This window comes from Poromitra crassiceps (genome assembly GCF_964638095.1).
Source record: "Poromitra crassiceps genome assembly, chromosome: 10".
Lineage (NCBI taxonomy): Eukaryota > Metazoa > Chordata > Actinopteri > Beryciformes > Melamphaidae > Poromitra > Poromitra crassiceps.
Genome location: NC_139631.1, coordinates 2,869,343 through 2,896,310, shown reverse-complemented (window position 1 = coordinate 2,896,310; position 26,968 = coordinate 2,869,343). Strand labels below are relative to the sequence as shown.

General features: G+C 45.9%; 1 protein-coding gene across 1 annotated transcript; it reads left to right on the top strand.

Annotated features, from left to right (window-relative positions):
- The first annotated feature begins 475 nt into the window (after window positions 1-475).
- Window positions 476-18,570, top strand: LOC310783943 (uncharacterized protein). The gene is made up of 6 exons (XM_083644877.1): window positions 476-1,216; window positions 6,671-6,722; window positions 7,659-7,782; window positions 12,047-12,186; window positions 16,087-16,320; window positions 17,110-18,570. Exons 1-6 carry the CDS (start codon window positions 492-494, stop codon window positions 17,824-17,826), a joined length of 1,992 nt encoding a protein of 663 aa, XP_083501003.1. The 5' UTR covers window positions 476-491; the 3' UTR covers window positions 17,827-18,570.
- Window positions 18,571-26,968: the final 8,398 nt, after the last annotated feature.

The following is a 26,968-nucleotide window of genomic DNA, read 5'->3' as shown; positions in this document are numbered from 1 at the left end:
TCCAAAACGACGGCTCATGTCAGAATTGAAGCTTATTGTAACCGAACATAATGCTGTAGACTATCCTTTTACACTATCATGAATGAATATTTTTAGCATGGGGTAGCCCCAGGGGGGTCGGAACCTAACCCCGACGACAGTGTCGGTGCCAGGCTCTACCTGAGCTGCATACGGTAGGCCATTGTAATTGTCAAGTCTGAAAATAAAATGGCTAAAATGCAAAACGAACTCACTTCATGCAACTCATCTTGCAGGTGTACTTTGACTGTGGTGCCAAGGTGGACGTGGTGGATGTCCAAGGCCTCATTCTGTCCCCCGGCTTCCCCTACAACTACTCGTCGGGGACGCACTGCGTCTGGCAGTTCTTTGTGCCGGTCGATTACCAGCTCATTCTGGAGATCTTTGACTTTGATGTGTTTGAAAGCCATGACCCCGCTGCACACTACGCTGCGATCTCTAATTTTGAAGAGGACGAAGAAGCAGGTGAAGAGATGACCTTCACTCCCGGTAGCTTAGCTGCAGATGAACCTTCACCGTCGGCTAAAGATCCCATCCCTCCGAGTGAAGGGGACACCTCAAAGACGCTACAGTCGTCCCAAGACGGCGAGGTCAAGCAAGTGGTGGTCCAGGAACAGTCCACAAAGATGGAGATTGCCAAAGTCTCCAACTCCGCCAAAAGATCTGCAGATGCCTCCTCTGAGCGAGCCTCTGCGCCTCCTCCTTCTCTCCTCCTCATACCCGGGGCTCGGCCTCCCGGAGAGGTGGGCGCCAATTCCGCCTCCTCCTCCTCTCTCCTCAGGGGTGAGCTTGACCCCGACCCCGAGGCCACCCCCGCTCCGCCGCGCCCCACCGACACTCCGGCCGCCAGCCCCGAAACCCAGCAGTCGGCGCTGGACGCCTGCCCCCACGACGTCCTCTACATCTCCGACCTGATCACCTTCTCGTCCAGGTTCTGCGGGTCCAACCGGCCCCCCAGCAGCCAGCTGGTGTTTGGCTCCAACCAGGAGATGGTGGAGGTCATCATGGAGCTCATCACCACCACGCACTGGGGCCGCGGCTTCGCCCTCCTCTTCCACTACCACAACCTGACCGAGCCGGGCGCGGCGCGGCACGCCTTCGCTCCCACAGCCAGCAAGGTAGACTCTCTCCTGGCTGCCGTGAGCGGAGCTGCCTTCTTCGCTATGATACTTACTAGTGCCCTCTGCATCATTTTCAGGTAACGGCAGTAGGGCTGGTAGTAACAAAATAATAGCTACTGATTATGTTTGTGATACGTAGCATTGATTTAAACTAGGGATGCATGATGTTGGATATTCTACAGTATATGCCGATATTTTTCAACTCTTTTGGCCGATTGACGATACTGATATATGTGCACGATATACAATATATGTGCATATTTTTCCCCACCTAATTACAGAGAACATCAAGTCTCTCCTGTAGTGGAATCAACACATTAGCCTAGCGTGATGCAGATGTAAATACCATGCTTTTCAAAATGGACACTTTCACTGGGCAAAATAAGACAATTCCTTCAGCTTAGGTTATGTAAAACATGCCATCTTGTTATTTACGTAATGTACGTATGTAACATTTTATTTGTGTAACATCAGGCATCGATGGGCATAATTAAAGCGCGGTTTTATCGGCCAGTCATATCGGCAGAAATGTTTGTTTCTGATGCCTTTATCAGCCGATAACCAATGATGTGCCCATATCATCGTGCATCGCTAATTTGAACTGTCAGTAAGGCGACAGTAAGTAACTGTAAGGCGAGGGGAAAGGTGATATTGGGAACCTTTAAAATGTTGGTTTCTTGCATCTTGAAATTCCAATGGGGGGGTGGGGGTTATGGGGCGGTAAACAACTCAGCAGCTTGCAGCAGATTTTGTGGTACTATACGGGACAGTAAATATGCCTCTTTGAACAGGTGTATTGGATTAAAAACAGAAGGGTTGCATTATAATGCATAATCATCTATCCTAGAATGTATTGAATCAGTCTTGTTTGTTTTTTTGCATCGTTTCTGAAATACAAACCATGAATGCCCCTTTAGCGGAGTCCTCAGTAACGATCTCCTGAGAAAACTCACAACTCCTACCTTTGATTTATCCCATGAATGAAAATGGGTTAGTCTGCCAGTATGCACACACACACACACACACACACACACACACACACACAGAGTCACCAGTGTGTTGTGTTGACTCAGCTGGAAGCCTCAGTCCCTGATGTGGTGACCCCTTGGTGATTAGTTGGGTTTGGGTGCGACCGCGCGGCTTGCTTGATGTGGATCATTCTCACCATAGACAGCAGGGCATTCAAGGTACTGCACCTGGCATCAATTCCACACAACACACAAAAACACAGAGGCTGCATGAGAGTGACTGGGCGGGGGACAATGGGGACAATGGGAAAACAAGGAGACGTCCAACTCAATGTGTCCTCCGAGTCCCGTGCAGATACCATCGGTTTGCTCCCATCGCAGGAAGTGCGCCACATCAAAAGGTGTGATTTACACCCAAAAAAAAAAAAAAATGTGACGAAATTTGTATTTACATTAAAAAAAACTGTCCAACATCAACAGAAACACACACTGGAAATCAAATAATTCACGCACAAAAAAAGAAGGAAAAAATTTGGTTTATACCAAGTGCAAAGACATTCAATTAAAAGAAGCAAGATAACAAGCAAATGGTACAATGCAAAGGAAAAGAAAAGAAAATGAGCACCCCCCCCCCCACCCCCACTCACAGCCCAAACACAAACATACAGTCACAGACAGAGGGCAACGTAGCAGCAGTTCTATCAAATCACATCATTTCAAAGGGGACCTGAAAGGGGTGTCATTTACAAATTGTCCATCCCAGGGGGAAACGAACACAAGCGGAGGGCATAGGTTAGGAAGCTTGTAATCCTATCTGCTCTGACAAGATCACTGTTTGACTAGGGCTGTGCATTCATTGTCAAGAGTCTGGCGATACGATATTTATCACGATACACGGGTTATGATTCAATATTCAGAAATCTGAGTAAATCTTTTTTACTTTTTATGCAATCAGAACAGTGAGATCTGCATTTATATTTATCACAGTTTTTGTGCAATCTGAGCAAGGCAATTCCGTCATTTTCTTGTAAATATATAATTTGTGGTTTTCAATGCATATAAGAACAGCATACAAAATCTGAAAATCCAATTATACTCCGATCTTTCAAGAAAGAAGCAATTACCTTTTTTTTTGGCAGTTTGAAAAAGTTTAGGTAAAGTGGGCGGAGTTATTTCAGGAGTTTGCTGACGTCAGCAATCTCTAACCAATCATAATTAAGAGAAAGCTGGCATCATTATGGGGATGCAGCATGGACATAAACACTGAGGTGACTGAGCCTTTCTGATCAGCTTGCTGCTGTTCACATAGATAGAACAGATGCCTGTTTTTGAGCTCTGTTTTATAATAGTTGTGAAAGTTTTTTCCAAACTCATATTTGCAGGGAAAAGTCAATTGGGTTTTAGAATGGGGATTTCGCTTAAATGCATAAAATAAGGTCATAAACAGAAGTTTATGGGAGTGGTAATTTGGGTTCAGCAGGATAAACTTCACGAACGTGAATCACTTTTATGACTTTTGAAGCATTTTCTAAAAATCACGTTTAAAAGATTTCAAAAGTCATAAAAGTGATTCATGTTTGTGAAGATTATCCTGCTGAACCCAAATTACCGCTCCCATAAACGTTTGTTAACCACAGACCGTATTTTATGCATTTAAGTGAAATCCCCATTCTAAAACCCCATTGACTTTTCCCCATAAGATCCAGGAAGTCCGGGACGTCCGCCTTCCGACTACAAAAATACATCATCCCTCTGGTACTGTATGAATGTGATGGTCAGCTGTGATATCCTATATTAAAAAAAGATATTTGAGGCTGTGTTGCCAGAGAGGCTTTAACATAATCAGTAAAAAGTGGTTACAGGATTCATCGATACAATATCACAAAACAGAATATCCCGATACGCAAGTGTATCAATATTTTCTTACACACCCCTATGTTTGATTGACCCTACTGGTCCAGATAAACTCAAAATCAAGCAAGGTTTAGATTTGCGTCTGCCTCTGTAATCGTCTCGCTGTGAGAAGCACGCCACTGTTTATTAGGATTTGTGTTAATGTCAACGAGATTCGGTCTGTTATAAAACCATACTATGCTCAAGAGTAACGTTACAGTTTTACAGCACGCTGCAGCTCGCCGTCTCCAGCTCTTCTGTCGAGCACAACAACACCGCTGCTCCTCGCTTTTAATGACGGGGAAATTGGAAACACATGCTCAATAAAATGAAAGTGTAATTAGCAAGAACAACAACACAAGTCATTAGGAAGCCAGGGAATGCGTTAGCATGAAACGCCAAAGGTCTTTAGTAGCTTTGGTAGCCCTTTTTGTTTTTGTTTTTGTTCTTCAATTGTTTTATTTAAATGAGTTCACAGAAACCACTGGAGAACAACTACCCTCGAGAGCCAGGCGAGATCTCGCACGTTAAACACAGCAGTGAGAGAAAACAGCTATAGGTAGATGTGGATGACAGTAAGAGTGATATTTAGTTAGGTAGGTTTAAGTGTTTTTGTACACTTCATTGGGTCTTATGTAGTTAAGAGCGGGACAGAAATGAAGGGGCACTGATGCTGGTTTCAATTACTGGGAGGATACCAGGATAAAATCGGGAAGCGGAATTGGTAATTTCCCCAATTGTAAAAAGAATTCTAATACCATAAGCTGTGTGACACGCAAGACTCCAAAGAGTCTTAATTACCTCCGCCCGTTTGTCTGTCCGGAACGGATTTGCACGAAACTTTGTAGAAAAGTAGGTCTGTCATTATTGGCCAACTGAGAACTGATTAACTTTCCACGGCCACTGGTCAGAAAACGGATTCACGCAAAAAACAACAAAACTTAGAAGGGTTGGCGAAGGTATGCGCTCTACAGAGTGCCCTCTAGTTTTCTGTTTTTCCCACAAAAAGAAAAGGAAATATGTATCTGTATATGTATGTATGTAGCCTGGTGGAAATTAAATGAATAACACTCTCCCTTCCCTCATTAAATATTGTCAAAGTGAACCTTTTTTCCCCTCGGATTTTGTACTTGGCCAATTTCCCCTGCTTGTCTGTCCCGGTCGTTGCTCCACCACCTCTGCTGATCTGAGGAGAGCCATAGACTAGCACATGCTTCCTCCGATACATGTGCCGGCATCAGTCACTTCTTTTCACCTGACAGTGAGGGGTTTCACCGGCAGGATGTAGCATGTGGGAGGATCACACCCCCCCCAGTTCCCCTCCAGTTCCCCTCCCCACCGACCGACCGACCAGAGGAGGCGCTAGTGCAGTGACCAGGACTCATACTCCACCGGTTTCCCACCTGTAGACACGGCCAATTGTGTCTGTAGGAACGTCTGACCAAGCCAGAAGTACCGCTACCGGGAATTGAACCCGGGTATCTGCGTGGTAGGCGGGCGCTTTTACCTCCTCCACGCTACCCAGACGGACGCCCCTATCAAGGTGAACCTTAAGCAAGAGATGTAACCCACAGTAGCTCCAGTGACACTGTTCAGTGGCCACCATGGAAGACTGGAAATAGCTGTAACCATATGAATGTACTGTAGGGCCATATGATTTTCGGGAAACGGAAAAAACAGGCGGAATCATGGAATTTGGTAATAAAAATTTAATCAACTGTAAAATATGGAATATTGCAGAATTCTCCAGAATGTACTAAAACTGATAAAAGTAGGCCTAATTATCCAAATCAAAAGTAGACCTAATTATTGTAGTAACCTAAATGATTTCATATTTATAAAATAGGCCTGAGAAATAATTCTATTTTCGATTGGGGTGTTTTGAGAGGGGGGTCGGTCTTGTGTGGGACCCTTACTGTAAGTCACCTCACAACTTGGTTTTTACTTTGAGAAACATGTCGAAGAGAGAGCCAAGTCACTAAAAAAAAAAATCCATCCTAACCCCTAAATTAAAATTAAAATGGAAAAAAACTGAATTTGGAAACTAATAAAACAGGTTTCATGGTCCTACTGTATGATTGTGAAGCAGGGAGGGGTCGAACAGCAAACGGTACCTGGATGAAAATACGGTCACTTTTTTCCTCCATATTTCTGCCCAAATATGTCAAACTCGCAGTCATAAAAAGTGTTGGATATGATCAGAATTCATCAGACAATATTTCAAATGCTGGGAATATGGGCTGTGGAGAGTAGTAGTATTGGTGCATCCCCGGCTGAAAGAATGACAACTCGGCAACAAGCAGGATGTGAACTCGCAGACCCGTGGCGTGTGTGAATGCATCCCGCTCCGACGTCCAAGACCACAACAGAGCAGCTATTGAGAGAAATATGCCACGGGTATGTTGGAGCTATTAGTGTGGCGTGAGGTGGTTACTGACTATGTCAAGAAGCTCACACAATCCAGCGCTGTTGTATGAGATGATGTCCATTTTTACATTTTTGGTCAAATTCGGAACACGAGACTAAACACGAGATGTACTCTTTAAGAAATCATGCCAAAAGTGTGTGTGTGTGTGGGGGGGGGAGGGGGGGGAGGATATTCATAAAAGTTGGTTTTCAGATATGTCTGTAATTATAAACTGAAACGCTGTGGTGCTTTGTGTTTTCCAGACCCAAACTATGTCCAAAAAGAGCCAGCTCCTGCTCGTCCAGCCACGCTGAGGTACACACAGTGCTCTTCCCATTGCTCTGTCTTCTTCTGTCTTTTGCCTTCTTTGTCTGTCAGACATTCCTCTCAAGGCCATGGCCAGGGACCACAGGGCATTTCTTTCAATATGAACCCCCCCCCCCACCCACCCAGCTCAACACACACACACGCACGCACGCACGCACACGCACACACATACGCACGCACGCACACACACTCAAGGTTCACAAGGGGTCATGCAGACTGGAAGCAAACTTGACTATCAAGTGCACTTCCTTAATCACTTCATAAATTGTGATGAAGGAAGGACTTTGTAATTGGAATTGTCATTGAACTCATTTAGCTTGATCACAATGAGGAAGAAGAAAGTGGAGCTAAATGATGTTATATGTTATGGATAAACACAAATCCTGGCAACTGATTGACTATACGGTCTGTACAGTGATTCCCAACCTTTTTCATACAGGACCCCTAATTTAGTCCAGAACCCCCATTTGATGGGATTTTGTCTCTCAGACCCAAATCCGAAGATGTTTTTATTGCTAGATATGATTTTGTGCAGAACTGCATGACATCTGTATTGCAGGCAGTGAAACTGCCAACAGTGAAACTATGATCAAAGCAATCGTTCTTCTACGTTGTCTAATTGTGTAATTTTTTTCATTGTAAATGAAATAATGGTGAAGTTTAACAATTCATCCATTTGCTGGTAGCCCCCTCAACTTGGACCCCTGGTGCCCCCCCCCCCCCCCCACCTGGATCCCAGAACCACTGGTCTAGAACATCCCTCACGTCTGCATATTGATGAATTTATTTAATAGCCCTGTTTTTTTTACAAAGTAATACTTGATTAACGACTCAATGTCCATGATATAAAAAGGCTGATTCGGCGAAATAAACCTTAAACAAAATATCAGGGCAATGAGACAAAGTCCTGGTGCTGTGTGGCAGGTGCCAGAGGGAGTGCAGAACAGCGGGGCGGACGTCAGCGAGCTGCAGCTGGTCGCTGCTAATCAGACCCAACTGGAGGCCACCGCAGAGCGCGCCAACAACACCCACAACCTAACATACACAGGTGGGGAGACACACACACACACACACACACACGGGTGAGCAGATAGACACACACACACCGAGCACAGAAGGGTTAGACCGATATTGGTTTGCCGATATTGGCTTTTATTAAATTTGGATCAGAGGTGTTCACCTCTGATATGATGGATAGGATGCAGCTTGTTTGATTACATATAGATTGCATAATTGATTCATATGACACTGGTCGTCTATAGGAAGCCCTTAACTTGAAGTGTGTGTGTGTCATGGCAAAATGTGGTCCTGCAGACACCTATTGTAGTGGGAACTACCACAGAAGTGGTTTTGACTACTTTGCCAAGTGTTTATATATCTGTCTGTGGACAGATTTTGCGAACGTGATATTGTCAAAACTGTATAAGATGCAGTCACCAAACTTTACAGGTGTGTAGTTAGTTGACAACAAAATGAAGGCCAAGTTAGAAAATGGTCATGATCTGAGCAAGCCACCGCCCAACACACGCCAACTCATGCGCTTAGTTTGCCGCCTGCTCAACCGGAGTTTCTCTGGCTGTAGCGCCCCCCATGGGCGCCCCCCTGCCAGACCCCTGGGAAAAAAGGTGTTAAGGCCAATTTCGGAGGCGATCGGAGCAACAGCGCACCTTGCAACTCTGGGCACACACACACACACACACACACACACACACACACACACACAGCTCTCCAATTATAGTACGGTAGTAAGATTACTGTTAGCCTGGAGAGTTTTAGTGTCCCATTTTTATATTGATTTATTTTGCGTGACAGTGATTTATTTATATGCTTGATTTATTTACATTTAAACCTGTTGGATAGCAGCATGCTTGTGTGCTTCAGTTTGTGCTGTTCGTGTGTTAGGAAGAGATCCGCTGGTTATCACGGTCTCTCACCTCCGTGATTTGGGAGTGCTCCGATGACGCTATTCTAACTCTCAGGGGAGGGGTCATAGGTCAGAGGATGCTCGCAAATCATTACAGTGCGCACGACGTACGTACGTACACACGCTCACATGGACAACTGCACGCAGATACAGAGACAGCTGGCCACTTGCTTAGCCTTGCACAGTTAAATTCTTCCAATTTTATAGTCTGTTGACAGGAGACACACCCAAATGTTTAAAAATGACAAAGCCAACATCATTGGCACGGCCGCAAAAATACAAAACAGACATTTATTCACATTTAGGCTCAGTGACAAATTCAACAATAAGCGGTTCGGATAGGAATCTTCTCTATGAGACTGAAAAGGCTGCTAGAATTAGGCAGTTCTTCCCACAGGAGCCAACCAGATGCTCAAAATGCACACACTCATGGTCCTGAAGCATCTGGCAAAAGTCACTCGTTAAGAGCCCTGGTCGCTGACGGAGACATTTCCCATTCACTTTTCCTTAACGACTTTGACCTCGACCTCCGTGTCTCTCTCCGTCCCGAGTGGGAACTTGCGCCCCTTCTGCATCCCCTCTCTCCTCTCTCCTCTTCTGCCGCTGACTGAGGGGTGCCACTGCTGATGACTGAGGGGTGCCACTGCCACTGGGCCGTTTTGAGTCCTTTCCAATGAGGCCGATTATGACTTAATTTTGACAATCCCCAGTATACATGCACATGTGCAGTGCTGCCAACACACGCACACACACACACACGCGCGCACACACACACACACACACACACACACCTGCCATAAAAAGGTTTCAAATCGACCGCAAGCTTTGACAAACCAGGGAACTCACAGACCACTTTAAAGCCTTTAATTGAAGGCTTTAAAGTGGTCTGTGTGTATATTTGTTCATTTCTTGTTTTGTTGACTTAGTGCTAAGTTACAGTAAGTACTCATTGCTGTGCTATTTCTGAAAACGCTTTTCCCAGAGATCGCCTGTCGATCAAACAGCGAGTCCAATTAGGGTTGGATACCAAAAGCTGGTACCACTAATGGTGCCGCTACTTTACTGGACCAAATTGCAACACAGATTTTGGTGCCTGATTTCGGTGCCGTGCCTGCTGTGCCGTGCCTGCTGAATGAAAATATCTGCCCTCCGGTGCTCCGAAACCGGTGCCGCATGCACCTTCACTAACATTATCATTAAAATACCCACAATGCAGAGCAATTTCTAGTGAACAGGGAATGTACGCTACATTTTCTCCCATATACCACAATGCAATGCTGTCGGGTTTACCAAAGGAGAAGAAGAGTGGAGTAGTGTCTGAAACTCGTTTGGTCGTTACCAATATAGTTCACTATGATAAACGCCACATGGGGAAGAGTGAATGAGTGAACCATTCCGAACACGGCTCTTGTGTTAAGGACAGCTTTTTTTAAAGCTTTTGTGATTTGTCTATATATTTACTTATACACAAATTTAGCAGGTTATTACTTCAATGTGAATGTGAATTACCGGCATACACATGAATGAAGAAACGTTTGGACTCCCGGTGAGTCACTGAAGATTTCAATGGAAAAGAAAATTGCATTAGCTTTGTAGCAAATACACAGGCTTGATCCGGGAACAAGGATCAAGTCTCTGTGGGGTTGAACCCAGAGGCACAGAGATTTGTGAGTTGTGCCATTTAACCCACAAAGCAGCCTGCGAGTAGCTGGAAGAACAGGAGAGTACAGCTTTGTGTGCACCAGTCATGGTGTTATGAGTTTACACTAGAACACAGAGCTTATACAGTCAAGGAGTTGAGCTTAGGCCGCTCTGCGTGTCGTTTCATTGAAGCAGTGAAGCTGCGGTTCAGGACCGAGACATCTAAACCATGCATTGGTCGGTGTAGGCAAGGATGTAATTTACGGGGGGAGGGGCTTAGGGGTTCACAGGGAAGGAGGCAGAAGGCAGTATTGGACCCCTACACTTTTTTAACTTCTTTAACTCCTCACGGATGATGTCCCCCCGGCCGACATGTAGGCTGTAGACAGGCTGTAGCGCGCTCATTTAAAGTTAGAGTGAAGATACTCACTGGTAGTCTGGTATCGTATGAAACTAGAAGACCTAAGCCAGGGCATCCATTAGAGGGAGTCCCACCGCGCTTCAGCTATTGCAGGCAGGTCCGGTGCATCACAGAGGAGGGACGCAGCAACAAAGAATGACGAAAACTGGAGCAGCTCAGACCATTTAGATAGCTTCTATTCATAGCTTTCAAGGGGCGTTACGTGCTGCCGGGAATGCCCACCTGGCGGTCAAAAAACAAACTTGTTCATTCGCTGCCAGCCAAGTCGACTAGTTTCTCACGCAGTGTTTGTTCAGCCGTTTGTACACACGTCTTTGCAGCCAACATTTCCTCAAAGGTAAGCTCAAGTAACGTTACAATAATGATTAAAATACCCCGTTAACGTTACTTGAGCTTACCTTTGATGAAATGTTGGCTGCAAAGACGTGTGTACTTTGATGGTAGCCATTTGCCCTCCCCAGCGACTGAACCACGTCTAATCGCACAAATCCACAACCTCCTCCTGTCTGAGTTTTCTTTCTCCGACGGCATTCTGTAAAAGCACAAGCCAGGCGAAAATGCCGGATACCTGTTGTGCTATCGGTTGCACTAACCGACGAGGAGACACGCCTGGCTTGTGCTTTTACAGAATGCCGTCGGAGAAAGAAAACTCACACACACACACCCACACCAGTCCCCTTACGAGGGAACTGCTTTTTACTGGCAGAGCTGTGCTGCGCGTTTCCAATATGAAGCAGACACTGGAGTCACGGTGCAAAGTGAATCGATTCACCGTGTCAGTATGTCACTAATGAAACAGAGCTGTGCTGCGTTTAAATATTCCTGACTGGAAACTGGAGGAAAAAAGACCGCTTTTTGATGCAGCTGCGTCTGGTCAGTGTTCAGCGCCATTGTTGTTTTGAGTTTTGACCGCCAGAAGGGGCGTTCCTTGTACTTACGTAACGCCCCTTGAAAGCTATGAATTGAGGTGCAGAGTAGAGGACTAACGTTTCAAAGCCACATGCGTCTTCATCAGGGTCATGACCCTATTTGAATTCCAGGTGACCCCACTTAGGGTCACGACCCTAAGGTTGAAAAGCACTGCACTAGCGTATCCTCTGGTCCGTCGGGGCACCTGTTCGGGGGCCGGGAGGGGAGGGGAACTGAGGGGAATAGCGTGATCCTCCTACCCGTTACGTCCTGTCGGTGAAACTCCTCTCTGTCAGGTGATAAGACGTGGCTGGTGACTGCACATGTATCGGAGGAAGCATGTGTTAGTCTAAAACCCAGATCGTCAGACACGGTATGCCTAGAACTAATGTAGTCCTTTCCCCTCTGTTTCCTCAGTCAGTGCTGCTGGTGACATTTCCCAAACTGCGGAGCTGGAGCTGTCCTCCTGCCTGACTGAACTGGACCTCGGGGCGGACGAGGTGTTCATCGTGTCGGCGACCCCCAGCCCGAGCAGGCAGCCCTCCTCCCCTCACACGGTGAGAAACGCTCGCATCTCATGCCAATGGTGCCAATGACAATGGCCTACTATGGTGTTTCTCCCATGCTTTAACATTGAGAAATTCAGGAGCACAGAACATCTGATCCGTCTAGGTGGGTGATTCCATGAACTACGGCTTGATCGAGCGCAGGGGTCTTTCAACCTTTTTCAGCCCAAGGACCCCTTGGTTGATAGAGAAACAGATCAGGGATCCCCTATGATTTAAGAATAAGTAAAATTGTCTTGCATTTTTAAGCGTGGCCCATAATAACTATATAACATTTATAATCCAGCGCACTGCACCAGGATATCAGGATTGACACTTCTTTTAATCAGTAGATGACATTAAAAACGCAAGAAGGAGCGAACGCATTTCACAAATTGCTTCATCAGATTCGCTTTGAAAATCATTTGTCAAAAGTAGCTTATTATTGCCAAATACTTATAATACCTATTAAGACCGACACTGTTTTATTGGCGGGCGAAAGTACCAAGGTCCAACTCGCATGTAAAACTATGAAAACTGGGAGTGCGTGCGCACGTGTGCATGCGTGCATGCGGTGGTGTGTGTGTGTGTGTGTGTGTGTGGGGGGGTCTAATGAAAGGAGGTGAGGGGCGATGAGGAAGAAGCAAGGGTTTGACCCAGCTTTTCTTTTTTTGCTCTTTTGTATTCGGGTGTATAGGAGTTGGCATAAGACACTTTTGGCAGCTTTTTGAAGGACTGGCAAGCTTTTCCGCAGCCTGGCCTAATGGAGTATTATCTACAGAGCCAGATTCCCAGCTTCGATTGTGTGTGTGTGTTGTCTGACTGTGTGTGTGTGTGTGTGTGTGTGTGTGTGTGTGTGTGTGTGTGTGTGTGTGTGTGTGTCATGCACGCTTTGGTTACACAGTGTGTGGTCTTGCCTGTGTGTGTCCTCTTTGCAGTGGTCCGTATAAAAAAGTGTTTGAGAAACACTTGGTTTGCGATAAACACTTGTTGATCTCAAACTGGACAGTAGGGGCAAACAATGAAAAATGCTCACTGAAAAACGTCTCCTGAAGCGCTGCTCGCATCATCAACCTCAGCGCCCCCTGGTGCCGGTGCCACTCATGCTAGTGTGGTTTTTATGAACTGGATGGATGTCGTGAAACCTTTTCATGCCCTGCACACTTCAGAGTAGATGTGCAACCTGGGCCACAAAGCCCATTTGATCAGGTTCAGCCCAAAGAACCCTGTCTGAGGTAGCCTGGGTAAACCCATCCCCCACGTGACCTGCTCTCAGACCTGTTCTCAGTCACTATGCTAGTGACTGGGAACTGAGAGAGCAGGTCACGTGGGGGCTGGGTTTACCTAGGCTATGTCTGAGGGGGCGTCCGGGTAGTGTATCGCTAGATTGATCCCTGCCTACCAACACGAGGGTCGCAGGTTCACGCCTCCATGTTACCTCTGGCTTGGTCGGGCGTCCATACAGGCACGATTGGCTGGTGTCTGCGGGTGGGAAGCCGGATTAGGGGTATGTGTCCTGGTCGGTCGGGGGGGGGGGGGGCGGAAGGGAACTGGTGGGAATAGCGTGATCCTCCCACGTGCTAAGTCCTGTCGGTGAAGCTCCAAGTACAATTGGGGAGAAAATGGGGGAGGAGGGTCAGAATAAAAAGAGAAGAGGTTTGCAGTTGGTTATGATGAAGTGTAGAATTGCTGTAGGTGGTGTGACAGCAGAGAGGCGGAGAATGAAACCTATCATCCAAATTGTCTTGTGGATTCTGCCATTGTAGAAAAACTTCCAGGGGGAACGATTGTTCCTTTTTTCCAGGGCGGCCGGACCCCCATGTTAGGAGCAGCTGGTTTAACCCACCACACTAACGTGGAGGCCGGACCCCCACGTTAGGAGCAGCTGGTTTAACCCACCACACTAACGTTAGGAGCAGCTGGTTTAACCCACCACACTAACGTGGAGGCCGGACCACCACGTTAGGAGCAGCTGGTTTAACCCACCACACTAACGCGGTGGCTGATTTCTCACCTCGTGTGTCCAACCTAAAAGTTGCCATTGTGTCGGTGGGGCTTTAGGGACCAAAAGCACATTTCATTTAAACCCCTCTAATTCTTGTCTAGACAAAGCTAGCTGCTAGTGACTCTGTGGGAAGGATTATCTGGGCTCGTTCTTTCTCTCTGATGGGCGCAACCCCTAAAACCTTCGCCCTCCCCCGATCAACAGCAGCTGACCGACCAGGGAGGATATGGCCCTAATGTGGCCGTGCTTTAGTTGCTGTAGTAGGACAGACGACCTATTACACATTCCTGGATCCACTCAAATAGTCATTTTGTGTAGAACTGCAATGTACACCAAAGAATCAGAGCGCATTGGGATACACACAGTAGCAAAGACATGACTGAAATGGTTCCAAAGCCCCAGCTGGGCACTTGACAGCTTTAATATCCTTCAATAATGAATGAGTTTGTTAGGTGAGCCACACACACACACACACACACACACACACACACACACACACACACACACACACACACACACACACACTCAGCTGGCTGGCTGTGGGACTGAGCGGGCCAAGCTAATCAGTACAGTTCCTTCTCGTTAATCCATTAAGTAGTACACAAGGCAATCTACAGGGAACAATTAAAGTTCACCTAGGAAATGTAGCAGGCGCTAGCGGCAGATTGATGTATCTCTCTCTCTCTCTCTCTCTCACTCTGTCAGCTGTTTGCCGATAATGTCCCCAAGGAGGAGTCTGTTCAAGGCTGCAATGAATGAGTGGAGCACCGGGGATGCGCTGATACCACTTTCCCACTGCCAATTCTGATTCCGAGCGCTACATTTTAAGCCGAGAGAGAGAGTACATTTATCGAAGATGTTTGAAATGCGATTCATTTCTTTTTCTCTTTTTTTTTGCATTAGAGATCTGACAGGCTTTTATTGGCACAAAAAGGGAGAATATCAATTCATTTTGCTATGATTTCTCTCAAGATATATCTTGGTATGATTTCAGTGTAGGTACTCAGGTACTGATACCCTCTCACTGCTGTGCAGCTGAGCGATGTTTGACAGCCATATCCAGGACTGCACAGTAAGGTTTATAATTAGACTAGCACTGTACGCGGTGTTGCCCGGGTTTAATTACAGTAGGCACATAGCGATACAATTGCGCCTTTTGCTTGGCCGGACATGGTGGCGGTGTCCAGGTGCTTTCCAGGACTTTACAACCTGCCCGTGACCTTCGCCGGATCATAACACACCGGCATGCAAATTTGCAGCCCAATCCGACCTGGGGTGTGTGGGCGTGAGGTGGTTTCCAGGACTTTCCAGGTGGTTCCAGGACTGTTCATCCTGCCCACGGCCTTCCCCAGATCATATACCCCACCCAGATCATACCCCAACCCCACCCAGATCATACCCCAACCCCACCCAGATCATATACCCCACCCAGATCATACCCAAACCCCACCCAGATCATATACCCACCCAGATCATACCCAAACCCCACCCAGATCATATACCCCACCCAGATCATACCCAAACCCCACCCAGATCATACCCCACCCAGATCATATACCCCACCCAGATCATACCCCAACCCCACCCAGATCATACCCAAACCCCACCCAGATCATACCCCACCCAGATCATATACCCCACCCAGATCATACCCAAACCCCACCCAGATCATATACCCACCCAGATCATACCCAAACCCCACCCAGATCATACCCTACTGCCATGTACATCTTCAGCTCATGTACATTAAAGATACGCAGACACGCACAAACACAACTTCAACTTTATTATAATAGATAATAATAATAATAATAATGTGTTCAGGAGTGCTGTCGATAGTGGCATTGCCGTTTCTTTCTCCACTGACGCACTGCTTCTTGCTTGTGGATCTTTTCTCTGTATCTCAGCAGCGGGAGAGGTTTCTGTGGCACAGTGACACCGGTCCCGGCCCGGTAGGCGACTGGCCCTCGCCTGGCCCTGCCGCCTCCCCCGGGACCGCCAAGGACGGCGCCGCGGGCTGTGCCAGACCGCGAGCCTGGAGCGTACGCACCTTCCAGGACTTCCTCCCGCCGCTGCCGCAGCTCCATAAGAAATGGTGCAGCTGGAACTCCAGCAGTCCCTTCACCAAGCTGGTGGACAGCGTCAGTATCACAACCAACTCCCGTGTGGTTCTTCTAACCCCTCACACTGTAAAGTAGAGATGCACGATAATAAGCAGACCATCGCTATCGGCCGATGAATGTGTACATCACGATAAGAGTAGGCATAATAGTCGGTTGGGGCGCCTGGTCGGGGTGGAAGGGAACTGGTGGGACTAGCGTGATCCTCCCCCGTGCTACGTCCTGCCGTTGAAGCTCCCCCTGTCAGGTGAAAAGCAGCGGCTGGCAACTGCGCATGTATCGGAGGAAGCATGGTGCTAGTCTCGCTCTCCCCAGAGGGTGGAGCAGCGAGGCACCGGGGGCAGCCAATAGGGCAGCATGGAGATAAATTGGCCAAGTGTAATTGGGGAGAAAAATTGGGAAAAATCAGAAAAATAATAATAAGAGTCAGCATAATAATGTGTTTCTTCCGCTGCAGGAGAGACTTGATGTTCTCCTCAAATTAGGTGGAAAAACATGCGTGCATATATTGGTATCGGCAATCTCCCAAGAGTTGGAAAATATCGGATATGAACAAAAAACAATCCAATATCGTGCATCCCTACTTCACTCTCTTGCTCCCTCACGTTTCCTGTCATCTGTATTTTAATTCATGGCAATAAATTAAACTTGAAACTTTTCTCACCAGTAAAAAGTTTGGCTCTACTTTAATCCAATTTAATAAGCAATAATAATTTGGTGTTCTATCATGGTTAGTTTGGGTAGTACAGTACTACCCCACGCCTGGCTGTGATTATCCCACTGAAGCTAAACTGTCTCGTATCGTTCCAGGCTCCATCCAGTCTTTTGGGGGCCTGCCGAGGGGAGGACGGCAGGAAGGTGTTCTCAGACGTGCACCTGGAGGCCAGGGCGGACGACAGCACCATCTCCGACTCCTCCATCAGCAACGCCTCCTACCCGCTGAGCCAGCCGGCCCAGAGGCAGCGCCGCCTCAACTCCACCAGCAACCTGCGGCGCTCCCGCTTCACGGGGCCTTGCTTCGGTCTACTCTCCGGGGGGACGGCGGACCCGGCCAAGCCCCCCGGGGCATCTCACGGCCAGGCCTCCCCCTCCGATGCGGGCTCCGCCTCGGGCTCCTCCTCCGGCCCGCTCCAGAGCGAGAGCGCCCCGGCTGGGAAGAGGCGCGACTTCGCGCCCGAGGGTGACCACGTCAGCGTGCCGGTGTTCGCCATCTCCGAGGAGGAGGATCGGCAGCCACTGGTCCGGGCCGAGCACCTGGGCCAGGCCTCCGCGGCCAACGGACTGCCGAGGGGGGCGTACGAGGGGAGGAGGCCCGCCGGAGGAAGCGCCGGGCTCGGATCCCAGAGTCAGACCGACGGCCCCCACCTCCAGAAGGCCGTGGGGGAGTGGAGGCCGTGCCAGGGGTCCAACTTGCCGGCTAGCCCCACCGAATCGAAGCCCGCCTTTGTGCACAGCTCAGTCAGTGACAGGCACCCTTCCCTCAGCCAGTCAACAGTGCCGTGCAGTGTGACTGGCAAGGAGATGTGACCAGTCCAGCTTTAAGAACATGGGAAGAGCAGGAACTCCGTTAGCTCCACTTTGTGAAACATATAACCTACTTCTTTGATTTCTGAAATCAACTCTATGAAATTATTACTACGTATCTATAGCTTCCTGCTGGCAAATGTGTTCTTTTCACTTTAGTCATTGTCTATTTTTATAACATTGTCTTTGAACAAAGATGGAGGAATATCATGCTGCTTACTGTGCCACAGCATTGACTGCTATCAGTGCTATGGTATTGTGTGTAAAAAAAAAAACACTGATTGATTGCAAACATAAAAAAAAAAAAACATTTAATAAGAGTAATAAAAAAACACATTTACTAAGAGAGTATTCCATAATGGCTCCCCAACTCTCACAAGCACTTTTTTTTTTCTTAACCAGATTGAATTATTAACCAGTTTGATGCTATTCAATGAGGTGTAATATCCCAACACACGCACTTTCCATTCAGTAGCTCACTCATTGTGGATTTTGTGCTGCCCTGAGCCAACTTCTGCCTTTGGTCTTAACATGGGTCTTTACACAGTGCATTTCAGCACATGCGAATACATGCTTAAGAGTATGAGTTATTACCCAGAAGTGTTCAAGAGCATAGATCATACATTATCAATGCTGCAACAATGTATACATTATGTATTCCTAAGGCTGATACTGGATTATAAAAGGGAAATCATTGTGTAAAATCAGTTAGTAAAATATACAGTATTAGAAGTAAGAATAGGAGATAACTACCAATCACAATAGTGTTTACAAGTGGTTGGTTGGGAATTAATGTAAAATTTGAATAAAGGCTATGTCATCTACATGAGTTTTCTTGATTTGACAGCAATATAGAATATATTACACAATTTGTAGGAAACAATGCAACAGGTACCCAATTCAAGTGCCCCTACAATTGGAAATCCACGAGCAAAAAAATGCCATTTGAAATAGACAATTGAAAAGAATTTGGTTTATTGTATCTTAACACTAAACACCTTTTAAAAAGCCTCATGATTTCCTGCCCACTATCATGCAAAGATGCACTTCACCAAAATATATAAATACATTGCACTCAGGCCCGTAGCTACCATTGAGGACACCGAGGTCATGACCTCGGTATAAAAAAAAAAAATTTTTTTTTTTTTTTTTTTTAGAAAAATAGCCCCGGCCCCCAGATCTATTCATCTGTCATTGATATTTTAATGTGACAGTTGATCAGAAATGCAACAATTTGCTTCCTCTCTGTATGCTATAGATGGTAAATCATCTCTTAGTCCTCTGTGACAGTATTTTCCTGTGTGTACCCTCTAACACATACCCGCCACACAGGGGGGCTGTATGTTGCCCATGTGTGCTTTATAGTAACGTTCAGTCAGAACTCATTTATAATTAAGCCCATAGTTAATGAACTAATCATATACAAAACACACACACAGTCACATATTTTATATACTGTATATGTTGTAAGCCTAATTTTTGCCATCACAGCTGCTTTTTACATGTATGGGATAATACAGGCTAATATACAAGGTGTCCCAAGCTCTGAGTCATTATAAACTCAATTAGCTACAGAAGCTAATGTTCACATTCAGTCCTTGTATATTTCTCTCATGTGTTCATCATTCCTTTCCTCCTCTGTGTGTGTGTGATTGAGAAATGAGATGCAGGTGGTGTTCATCCTAATTGGCCTGGTCAGGTGTCAGATTGCTGCTGGCTGATGGAGAGCATTTAAGCCAGCTGATGCCATCCTGTCGCCCCTTGCTCTCCTCATTCCCAACGATGATGGCTGCTGTGCTGACTGCTGTGTTCTGTCAGGTAGGAACTGTGTGTAGACCTACTTTAGTAGTTCTGCAGAACTTTATTAAGATGTGTCTTTATCTTGGTAGACCTGTGCAGTCTAAACTGTAAATAGTTACCTTCCAGAGCTACACTTTTGTACACTGTAAATAACACCCAAGTAGCAGAAAGTAGGGGGAGAAGCCCTTTAGTTTTTTGTAACATTTTCTGATGTTTATTTTGTAGGAGCTTATAGGTAAGAGCTGTGTCTCTTATTTAATCCATTTTCTTTTCTTAGGTAAATTTAAGGTTGGGGATTAGTTTGATTGGTTAGTTGTGTTGGGGCCATGCTGTGCTCTGAAACTAAACCTGCTACTTGTGAACTTGTGATGGTGGTTTGGCTGATCATCCTTGGGAGTGGGAAGAGTGGGGGCACTTTTGTGTTGCGGTCCCGTTCCCCAAGGCCGGTTCCTAACATAATTGGGTGCTCGTCTGCTTTTCTCATTCGTCAGCACGTCGTCTGTGAGTGTGTGTGTATATTTTATATGTTTGTCTGGTGGGCAGTCTTTGTGCAGGTGGTAAATGGTGTTAGTCAAGGTGGCTTTGCATGGAGCTGAGGAAGCTCATGGTGGTAAAGCTGGTGGAGATGTTTGTTGGAGGAGGAGCCGGTCAGAGGGGACCAGTAAGACTGAGGGGCGTGGCAGGGCCGTCAGTAGCACCGTTTCTCTCTTTCTGTGTAGACTGCTACCCTACAAGAGTCTCCGTACATAGACTTGCCTGTCACTCTGACTCCCAAGCCGTCTAAATCAGCGATACAGACGTATTTACAAGTGTCACAGAAACATTTCAAAGCCACATATTGAGAGGAGTTCATAGCTTCTCGACGTCGGGGTTAGAAAGCTTGACGCTGCTCATAAATGCCTCTTCATCTGAAGTCTGTGCTGGTGATATTTTTTACCGAGCCTTTGGCCAGAGTGGCGCTGTGACGGCTGAGAGCTCTAACCTGGAAAAAATATCACCAGCACAGACTTCAGATGAAAAGAGGCATTTATGAGCAGCGTCGAGCTTTCTAACTCTGACGTCGAGAAGCGATGAACCCTTCTCAATATGTGGCTTTGAAATGTTTCTGTGACACTTGTAAATACGTCTGTATCACTGATTTAGACGACTTGGGAGTCACAGCAAGTCTATGTACGGAGATGGGACTCTTGTAGGGTAGCATAGTCTACACAGAAAGAGGAGAAACGGTGCTACTGACGGCCCTGCCTTGTCACGCCCCTCCTCAGTCTTACTGGTCCCCTCTGACCGGCTCCTCCTCCAACAAACATCTCCACCAGCTTTACCACCATGAGCTTCCTCAGCTCCATGCAAAGGCACCTTGACTAACACCATTTACCACCTGCACAAAGACTGCCCACCAGACAAATATATAAAATATATATATACTCAGACGACATGCTGACTAACGAGAAAAGCGGGGCGACCCCCTAATTATGTTAGGAACCGGCCTCGGGGAAGGGGACGGCAACACAAAACACTCTTCCCACTCCAAAAGATGATCAGCCAAACCACCATCACAAGTAGCAGGTTTGGTTTCAGAGCACAGCATGGCCCCAACATCAACAAATCAAACTAATCGCCAACCTTAAACTTACCTAATAAAAGGATGGATTAAAAAATAAATAGACACAGCTCTCACCTATAAGCTCCTACAAAATAAACATGAGAATGTTACAAAACTAAAGGGCTTCTCCCTCCTACTACTTGGGTAAGAGTTATTTAGTGTAAAAAAAGTATAGATTTGGAAGGTAGCTATTTACAGTTTGGACTGCACAAGTCTACCTCGACAACGACAGATCTTCAAGTTCTAAAGAACTACCAAAGTAGGCCTACACACAGTGCCTACCTGACAGAACAAAGAGTCAGCAGAGCAGCCATCATCGGTGGCAATGACTGCAAGGGATGGCATCAACCCATGTAACAGTGCAGACACAGTTGGTGAAATAAAAGTTGGGCTATCATTCAAAACTCTATTAGCTATAGCATCTAAACGTTTGAGTCATGTGTTCACATCATTCCTCTCAGTGTGTAATTGAACCAAAGTCCACTCATTGTACTCCCAACTATGATGGCTCTCTGTTGACTCATTGCTGTGTTCTGTCAGGTAGGAACTGTGTAGGCCTACTTAATTCTTCAGAACTTGAAGATGTGTTATCTTGGTGGACCTGTGCAGTCTAAACTGTAAATAACTACTTCCAGCTCCACACTTTTGTACTGTACACTAACATCTTACCCAAGTAAAGTAGGAGGGTAGCTTTTTGTAACATTTTCTCACGTTTATTTTGTAGGAGCTTATAGGTGAGAGCTGTCTTTTATTTAATCCATCCTTTTCTTAAGTTTAAGGTTGGGGATTAGTTTGTTGTTGGGGCCATGCTGTGCTCTGAAACTAAACCTGCGACTTGTGAACTTGTGATGGTGGTTTGGCTGATCATCCTTGGGAGTGGGAAGAGTGGGGGCACTTTTGTGTTGCGGTCCCGTTCTTACATAATTGGGGGCTCGTCCGCTTTTCTCGTTCGTCAGCACGTCATCTGAGTATATATATATAATATATGTTTGTCTGGTGGGCAGTCTTTGTGCAGGTGGTAAATGGTGTGCATGGAGCTGAGGAAGCTCATGGTGGTAAAGCTGGTGGAGATGTTTGTTGGAGGAGGAGCCGGTCAGAGGGGACCAGTAAGACTGAGGATGGGCGTGACAAGGCAGGGCCGTCAGTAGCACAGTTTCTCCTCTTTCTGTGTAGACTATGCTACCCTACAAGAGTCCCATCTCCGTACATACTTGCCTGTGACTGACTCCCAAGCCATCTAAATCAGTGATACAGACGTATTTACAAGTGTCACAGAAACATTTCAAAGCCACATATTGAGAAGGGTTCATCGCTTCTCGACGTCGGGGTTAGAAAGCTCGACGCTGCTCATAAATGCCTCTTTTCATCTGAAGTCTGTGCTGGTGATATTTTTTCCAGGTTAGAGCTCCCAGCCGTCAGAGCGCTCAACAGCGCCACTCTGGCCGAAAGCTCGGTAAAAAATATCACCAGCACAGACTTCAGATGAAAAGAGGCATTTATGAGCAGCGACGAGCTTTCTAACCCCGACGTCGAGAAGCTATGAACTCTTCTTCTCAATATGTGGCTTTGAAATGTTTCTGTGACACTTGTAAATACGTCTGTATCGCTGATTTAGACGGCTTGGGAGTCAGAGTGACAGGCAAGTCTATGTACGGAGACTCTTGTAGGGTAGCATAGTCTACACAGAAAGCGGAGAAACGGTGCTACTGACGGCCCTGCCTTGTCACGCCCCTCCTCAGTCTTACTGGTCCCCTCTGAGCGGCTCCTCCTCCAACAAACCTCTCCACCAGCTTTACCACCATGAGCTTCCTCAGCTCCATGCAAAGGCACCTTGACTAACACCATTTACCACCTGCACAAAGACTGCCCACCAGACAAACATAAAATATATATACACACACACGACGTGCTGACGAATGAGAAAAGCAGACGAGCACCCAATTATGTTAGGAACCGGCCTCGGGGAACCGGACCGCAACACAAAAGTGCCCCCACTCTTCCCACTCCCAAGGATGATCAGCCAAACCACCATCACAAGTTCACGAGTAGCAGGTTTAGTTTCAGAGCACAGCATGGCCCCAACACAACTAACCAATCAAACTAATCCCCAACCTTAAATTTACCTAAGAAAAGAAAATGATGGATTAAATAAGAGACACAGCTCTTACCTATAAGCTCCTACAAAATAAACATCAGAAAATGTTACAAAAAACTAAAGGGCTTCTCCCCCTACTTTCTGCTACTTGGGTAAGTGTTATTTACAGTGTACAAAAGTGTAGATCTGGAAGGTAACTATTTACAGTTTAGACTGCACAGGTCTACCAAGATAAAGACACATCTTAATAAAGTTCTGCAGAACTACTAAAGTAGGTCTACACACAGTTCCTACCTGACAGAACACAGCAGTCAGCACAGCAGCCATCATCGTTGGGAATGAGGAGAGCAAGGGGCGACAGGATGGCATCAGCTGGCTTAAATGCTCTCCACCAGCCAATCAGCCAGCAGCAATCTGACACCTGACCAGGCCAATTAGGATGAACACCACCTGCATCTCATTTCTCAATCACACACACACACAGAGGAGGAAAGGAATGATGAACACATGAGAGAAATATACAAGGACTGAATGTGAACATTAGCTTCTGTAGCTAATTGAGTTTATAATGACTCAGAGCTTGGGACACCTTGTATATTAGCCTGTATTATCCCATACATGTAAAAAGCAGCTGTGATGGCAAAAATTAGGCTTACAACATATACAGTATATAAAATATGTGACTGTGTGTGTGTTTTGTACATGATTAGTTCATTAACTATGGGCTTAATTATGAATGAGTTATGACTGAACGTTACTATAAAGCACACATGGGCAACATACGGCCCCCTGTGTGGCCTGCGATGGAATTGCAAAAAAAGTTTTTTATTTTTTTACAGTGCACCTGCACGCAACATGCAAGATACCCGCTGAATAAGTGTCCAAATGTTCATGTCATTCTGGCCAATATTCTTCTGTTATAGCATTTCAGTCTGGAATATGGAATATCTTTCAATAATCTTTATGACTAAAAGGCCAAAAGTAATCTCATGTGTAAGAAATGGCTGTTCTACATTGAGGTAGAAATTTAAATAATTAACTTGTTGGTTTTGGATTTATTTAGCTTCAAGAGTGCATGTTCGTGTGACCCTCAACACAGGCTTTGAGAATCCCGGCCACTTACTGATACTTATGCTTAAATTAACCCACTCATATTCTGGTTTATTTCAAGAAAAACATTTCGGATAGTGGAAATTCTAATTGGCTGGTAACTTTAAAATCTAGCAGCCATATTGGCAGGTGGTGAAAAAAGTTAATTTCAAGCCCTGCAGGGAGAGTGTGGTGACATAGGAGTGAGTGAGAAAAGGATCAAATATTGGTGGTTAAGACTGAATAATGACATCACAACTGTTAATTTAAAATTAGTTATTCCTCTAAACCTGGCTTCAAATGCCCCAATTTTTTCGCGCTGGCGCCGTTCAGCCCTCAGCAAAATCTGGTAGCGAGGACTTTTTTTGTGGCCCTCTCTATCATCAAAGTTGCCCCTCCATTACGGCATGACAATATTTGTTCGGCCCCCGGCAACAATCTGGATTTCTCATGTGGCCCCCCATGAAAAATAGTTGCCCACCCCTGCTATAGAAGGAAGAAAGATAAGTCACAACATTCAGCTTTTGCATTGAGGCTAGATTGGGGCTAGACTTTAGGGACAGTTCTAAGTGATGTTTGTGTAGATGGGCCATTGTATTTAATTGAGCAGTATTCTGCCATGTGACCTGTATGCAGAATATGAATTATATTATATGGGGAGACATTTATTTTTTGTATCATTTTAAAGCAACAGCACAGTAAAGAGGATATTAATCTAACATGATGTCTGTAGTTCTTTATAGATCTAGCCTCTTAATTTTGCTCTCAAAGTGCACCAGATTGAAGCATTTTACTTTAAAATGGACACAATTTTCAAACCGGGGGGGCACAGCGCCCCCTGGGCACCCCAAGCCGCGCTAAAACGACCTCGGTATTTCTCAAACCCTGGCTACGGGCCTGATTGCACTGACAGGGAATCAAAGCAGTACAGTAGGAGTCTTTATTTATTTATTAGTGCAGATAAACAGGCAAGTTACATCCATATACATTTTGATGACAACTTTAGCATTGCTAATACAATGTACAGGGACATTACAGAGTGCCAAACCCAAGTCCTTGCAAAAGTACTATATATATTTTTTTTATAACTCCCTAGTGCTACCCTATAGTGATTAAACTATGAAATCAAATAGAGTCTCTAGACTAAAAGTTCAAATATTGCAGTACACACACACTCATGGTTTCCCAGGTATCAAGGACTTTAGATCCCCCTATGTTGCATGTCCATTCAGCCCCCCCATATTGCCGGGAGCTTTGCTGAGGTAGAATGAAATCTGCCCGTTACATCGGTCATACTGTTAAGAGCAGAGCGGCTCGGTCCAGACTTTCGCACACACGGTGAGTAAATATTTGCCCCAGAATACAAGCGTATTCCCCCCCCTGGGGGGAATGCAAAGCGCCATCCAAAGCCTCTTTAACACCCGTTCCTGATCGGGGCGGCTTGGGACTGTTGTTGGCTTAGGGTGCCTGGATCTCCTCCTGTAGGGAATAATTAAAACTCAGCCGCTCTGTAGGGGGGCGGGGGGCGGGGGGCGGGTCGGCCGGGCTTGTGCTGAGGCGGGCCTGAGCCGCTCAGGAATGCCAGTGTGAACCCACCACAACTGGGGAGAAAAGCACCTGAAGCACCTGGCTAACACCACAAATTAATAATGAGACCGAGGCCAGGAGACTGCCCATTCATAACCCCATCCCATCATTTGAGCAGGATTGCAAATATCGCCGCCTACACTTACGATAGTTCTATTCCAAAATGCTATATAGTATCAATCATCACTATGGCCAATATGTTGCTATATATATACACACACAGTATCTCCAATTCATTTTCATTCTTTTTGTCCTTCCTTTCTTTTTTTTTAAATTCTCTAAATTTGTCCTTTCTTTCAAATGGATATGGAAACTCTTCATACTGTACGCGATAACAAATGAGAAAGTTGAGCCCAAGTTTTAGAATCACATACATTACAGAAGGACATCTCTTCATGGATGGTGAGAGAGGTACACTTTTTTCTTCCAAATCAGAATCTTGAAGACTGACTGCAGAAAGAAGAGAAGCCTTTAAATGTGTGTGAGAGGAGTTATGTGCAAATGCTCTCACACCGCTCAGCACGTAAACACACATCCAGCAGACAATTTAGACATCTTAATGACCTATTCTCCCTCTTAACAATGTCAAACTCACAATAAACAAACATTTAAAAACCAGAAGCCTTGTTATATGAAACATAGCACATAAGAATAATACAGTATATCTAGACAAAATGTACTGGATGCCAGTTATGGCCTGCTCTTATCATTTACATACAAATTACCCGCCCCCCCCCCCCCCCTTCAGTTGCAGATACAAAGGATACAAAAACTCCCCCTCCCCCCCCTCGCTATTTTCTATACACCAATAACTCACCTATGAAGATTATTGAACCATTCTCTCATTTCAATATATAAGGCCTCTAGAAACTAATATCAGGCTGTTCTAGCTAGGCCGAACCCTGAAGAGTGATTTGTCAAAAATGCGCAGAAGGCATGAGTACCAGCTGGGCATGTGGGTTTGCATGATA

What these genes read in the sequence shown, in the direction of transcription:
- LOC310783943 (XM_083644877.1), top strand. Translation starts at nt 492, where the DNA reads ATGACCTTCACTCCCGGTAGCTTAGCTGCAGATGAACCTTCACCGTCG. An exon ending in GCCCTCTGCATCATTTTCAG is followed by an intron (nt 1,217 to 6,670) that starts GTAACGGCAGTA and finishes TGTGTTTTCCAG; the next exon opens with ACCCAAACTATGTCCAAAAA. An exon ending in AGCCCTCCTCCCCTCACACG is followed by an intron (nt 12,187 to 16,086) that starts GTGAGAAACGCT and finishes TCTGTATCTCAG; the next exon opens with CAGCGGGAGAGGTTTCTGTG.